Source organism: Antrostomus carolinensis, unplaced genomic scaffold (assembly GCF_000700745.2).
Source record: "Antrostomus carolinensis isolate BGI_N321 unplaced genomic scaffold, ASM70074v2 scaffold11162, whole genome shotgun sequence".
NCBI lineage: Eukaryota > Metazoa > Chordata > Aves > Caprimulgiformes > Caprimulgidae > Antrostomus > Antrostomus carolinensis.
The window spans coordinates 30,990-35,204 of NW_010300182.1; the positions used below are offsets into that span (position 1 = coordinate 30,990).

A 4,215-nucleotide genomic window follows, 5' to 3' on the forward strand; every position below is an offset into this window, starting at 1 on the left:
AGGAGGATATATTGCTGCATTAAGATATATTAACACAGTGAGCTAAGAAGGCATAATTCAAAAAGCCAGATCTGCTTCCAAACACAGAAAACAGAAAGGCTCTTCATCTCAATTGGATTAAATGCAATAATTTAATCAGGCAGGCCAGTAATCGATCCGAGGAGTAACTGGATAAAGGCATCAAAACTGGCATCAAATCTATTTTGTGATGCATTCGGAGCAAGGCAGGCAGTCTGCAGGGCACTGATACGTGGAAGAAGCCCTCAAAGAGGTGTTTGCAGAGAAGATTATTTGCATCAAAGGTAGCAAAGAAGAGGGTCCTTTCCACATGGGTTCAGCCTTTCCCAGCCCTTGGGACCCCTTGGACTTGCCATAACCATCCTCCCTGCTCTGCCCTGGGGAAAGGAGCCCAACAGAAATTGAGGGGAAGGGGACCAACGATTCTGCCAGAAGACTCACAGTGGGCCAGCAGAGCAGGAGACGGGCATCAGCAATGTGGGCTGGGGGTCTCTGCAGCTTGGCACACACGTACATCACGTTGGAGAAGAGCTGGTGGAAGCGGAGTTCCACCCGTGCCCCGCAGCGGAAGGTCACCATTTCTCTCATCGGCTCTGGAAGGGAAAGCCCAGTGTGGTCAGCATCTGGTGGCCCTTGGCTCCTGCTGGAGCACCACCAACACCTCCCTGCAGACCAGTGTCCCCAGGGGGCACAGAGACCCCAGCCTGGTAGCCCTCCCCATGCCCTGCATGGCTCACCATGGCCACGTCTCCAGTGCTCGGCAGATGCTCCTGAGGGGCAGATTGGGTCTGTCAGGGACCGGGCTTCCTTCAGAGTGTGTTTGATCTCCATCACCTGCTTCCCAGTGACTAAGGGATCCCGGCCAATGTCTAGGGAAGAGAGTTTGGAGGCACAAGGGTCACTCCAGTTCCTTATTCATCATCCTGCCTTTCAGACCCTACATGAACACCTCCACACCCTTACCAGGTTATTAAAAGCTCACAGAGATCATGGCCTGCAATTTGGTTTTTAGCAAGGGGTTCAGAGGTGCTGATCTTCACTCCAATCCTTGCTGGGATGGCTGGGCTGTGGTGGCACAGAGCCACTTGGTTTCTGCTATATCTCTTCTCGCCCCTGCTACTAAACTAAGTGGTTTCTAGTTTGGGTTAAAAGTACTCTTTTACCTTCCAACACATCCTCCAGCATGTGTGTAACCTTCTTCTCCTGCAGAATATGTTTCTTCAGATATTTCATGAAGATCCCAGAGCTGAACTCCCCATCCTGCAACTCATAGGCTTCTGCATCTTCGCTCCTGCAAGAGTAAGGACTTGTCCTCATATTTCTGCACAGGCACAAAGCCCTGGGGGTGAGTCAGTGCTTGCTGACTCCATCTAGACTCTGTTGGCTTAGTTCAAGCTAGCTTCTCCCGCAATGGTGCAAAGTGCTTGGTTTTGGTCCAGGCAAGGGTAGGAAGGACACAGGATAGGTAAAAGCAGTGGAAGGGGACAGGAGAGGAGAGCCTCTTTTGCCAGCCTAGGTGAGTGACAGCAGTTGAAAAGCCAGTGGAACTGGCGCTGGAGCAGCAAGCAATGCTTATCCTCATCTCAGGAGGCTTCAGGTGGCATGCTTGTGGCACACGTACCTTGGGAATCAGGCTCAGGAATGGAAGGACAGATTACAGGAGCTGATGCCACCTTCATGCATAACCCATATAGGCTGCCACTCATGATGTCAAGAGGAAGAAAATAAGTGTCTGAACAGGAAATGCTAGAGATGGAGGGTGAGAGCCAGAAGAAACATGAGCAAAGCTCCCTCAAGCTTCCAAAGCCACCACACATGAAGGGATGTGAGGACACATGGCTGTGCCAGCATTTGGTCTTGTCTCACGGTGCGAGCACAGCAGAGTGCACTTACGTGGCGTAGCCGTAAACAGTATTGCCCCAGGGCTCCAGTGGCTGTACCTGGGAGAGGGCACACTCCGGGTTGTACCTGGAAGAGGAGATGAAGGCATGAGTCAGTGTTGAAGACACCTGCCAGCGTGTGCCTGGAGGGGACAGAGCCAATGTGCTCCACCAAGTCCACCTCCTACAGATGGCAAGATCAATCCTCACATCAAATATAACCACCCATGATACTTGGGAAGCAACAGAGGACTCTGTAGGAGTCCTACAAAGAACCCAAGCCATGGGAAAATAAGTAGATAGGGCCGGCTTTGACCTGTCTGCACTGGTGAGCTGCTCTTTGCCCTACAAGGGAGCCTAGAGCTGTGAGTGCAATCATGCCTCCTCCTTCCCTGAGGCTGGTCTGTCACAAATCCAAGCAGCAGCACAGTGCAGAACACATATGGGTTCACTGTGGCCTGAGAGATGACTGTCCCTAAAGAACTCAGAGGTGTGCATGTTGCATGGCTATGGCTCAACCACCTGTCCCAGGGGTGTGGGGTGTCCTAGAGCTCCCTTCCAGTCCATGCACACACTTTCTGCCCCAGGACACCAAAGCATGCTACGGCTGATACACCTACAGATCTCTCTGAGAGATGGGATCAGGGCAGGCAGCCAGGTCTCAAAGCCCAAAACTGGTCCCAGCATCCAGGTCTAGCTCAATGAGCACAGACCTTGTTATTTTAAAGATCAAGTAGATCCAAGGTGACAGTCCTAGTTTCCACTGAAAAAGATATCATGGTTGCACTTAATGGCCAAGCCTTGCCCATCTGACTGCAGCCAGACAACAGCGTGGGGACCGGCGGCCTCCAGTTTACACCAGTGACTTGGAGCTGTTCCCAGTCACACAGGGATAAGAGCCAGGCACAGAGGTGGGATTATTCGATGGTTTTCAATTCCAGCACAGTTTCCTGGGGCTGAAGCTGGCACGCTATGGAGAGCAGAAGGGATGGTTGGATTGTCAGCAGCCAGCACGTTACCTACTGCTGGTGGCACAGTCCGGAGATGTTTAATGGCAGTATTAATCTGGCTTGTGTAAGTTTTCTAAAGATGATCAGAAGACAAAATAGGGAAAAGGAGAAATGCTTCTAAATATGAACAATGAACAGAGAGATTTATCTGCCTCTCAGCTACTCCTAAATAAATGCAGAAATCTGGGATTCCAGGTCCAAGGAGAAACGAAACATGAGATCTCAAAATAAACTAAGGTCCTGTTGTCTTACTGGTGGGGACATCTACTCGAGGGTGCACAGACACAAGTTGACACAAACCTTTTGTGATGGCACCAGCAGGTACCACCATTTTTTTCTGCACACAGAAAAAACACTGGTCATGGTCTCCTGCCCCTTGCTTGAAGACAAGCTTCAGCATAGGTTTGAATTTCCAGGGGCATTTCCAGATGGTGATGGAACAAAGGGAGAGACCTGAGCAGCAGAGAAGGTGTCAGCGCTGCCTCCTGCTGCAAGCCCCCGAAAAGTCTCATTTATACAGCATATCTCATGCAACCCAGTTCTGATCTGCATCCCAGACAGGACACAGTGTCCTTCTGTCCTAAGTAGCACATGCTAGAAACCATCATAAATCAAGGAATTCCTGGAAGAGGCAATCGCATCCACCCAAAATGAGCACATAAACATACAAGGCTACACACAGGCTTGAGTTCCTGGTTCTTCCTCTGCTGAAGCTGAACATCTGCTACCACTTGGCAGAGGAGGATGCGTTTCTCATCGCCTCGGCATTTCTGATGCCAACATATGGGGTGAAGAGATACTCTGGGTGAGATCCATCTTAGCACACAGAGAGCTCCTCCTGGTTCAGGCGTGGCTGAGTGAACCATAGACAGACTCACAGCATTAGTCCAACCAAAAGGGTGTTGGGAAAGGAGGCCCCAGGAGCCCTGTTTCAAGGAGCAGCATAAACACACACAACTATGAAATCCAAACTCAGCTGAGCTGAAATGGTGACTTCTCAAGGAAATATGCTCAGGAGAGAGCTTCTACAGCAATCCCCCGCAAGCCCAGTGATAACACCTACTGCACTAAATGCTGTGCTTGCTGTGGGAAAGAGGAGGAAAGAAGTGTGAGATCTTTGGGTGGGAGAGAGAAAAACCACCACACAACCATGCTGAAACATCATAGCAGATCTCGTACCGCATCAATTTCCCAAAGCGCCATTAAGACTCCACCAAGCACAGAAACCACTGGTGACACCAAGAAAGGAGACATCAGCTCAATAAACATTTTTATAGGTAGTTGCTATTCATGTTAGCAATCCCAGT

The 4,215-nt window shown here is 50.2% G+C and overlaps 1 protein-coding gene across 1 annotated transcript in view; it reads right to left on the reverse strand.

The window, feature by feature from the left end:
• Positions 1 to 1,986, reverse strand: part of LOC104521135 (mucosa-associated lymphoid tissue lymphoma translocation protein 1-like) — a gene marked incomplete at its 5' end in the record, with an annotated part of 11,280 nt that extends 9,294 nt beyond the window's left edge. Inside the window, 4 exons of the mRNA XM_010163042.1 lie at positions 460 to 611; positions 756 to 887; positions 1,182 to 1,309; positions 1,912 to 1,986. Coding sequence (XP_010161344.1) covers positions 460 to 611; positions 756 to 887; positions 1,182 to 1,309; positions 1,912 to 1,986 — 487 coding nt within the window. The remainder of the gene's footprint in view (positions 1 to 459; positions 612 to 755; positions 888 to 1,181; positions 1,310 to 1,911) is intronic.
• Between the last annotated feature and the right edge of the window lie 2,229 nt (positions 1,987 to 4,215).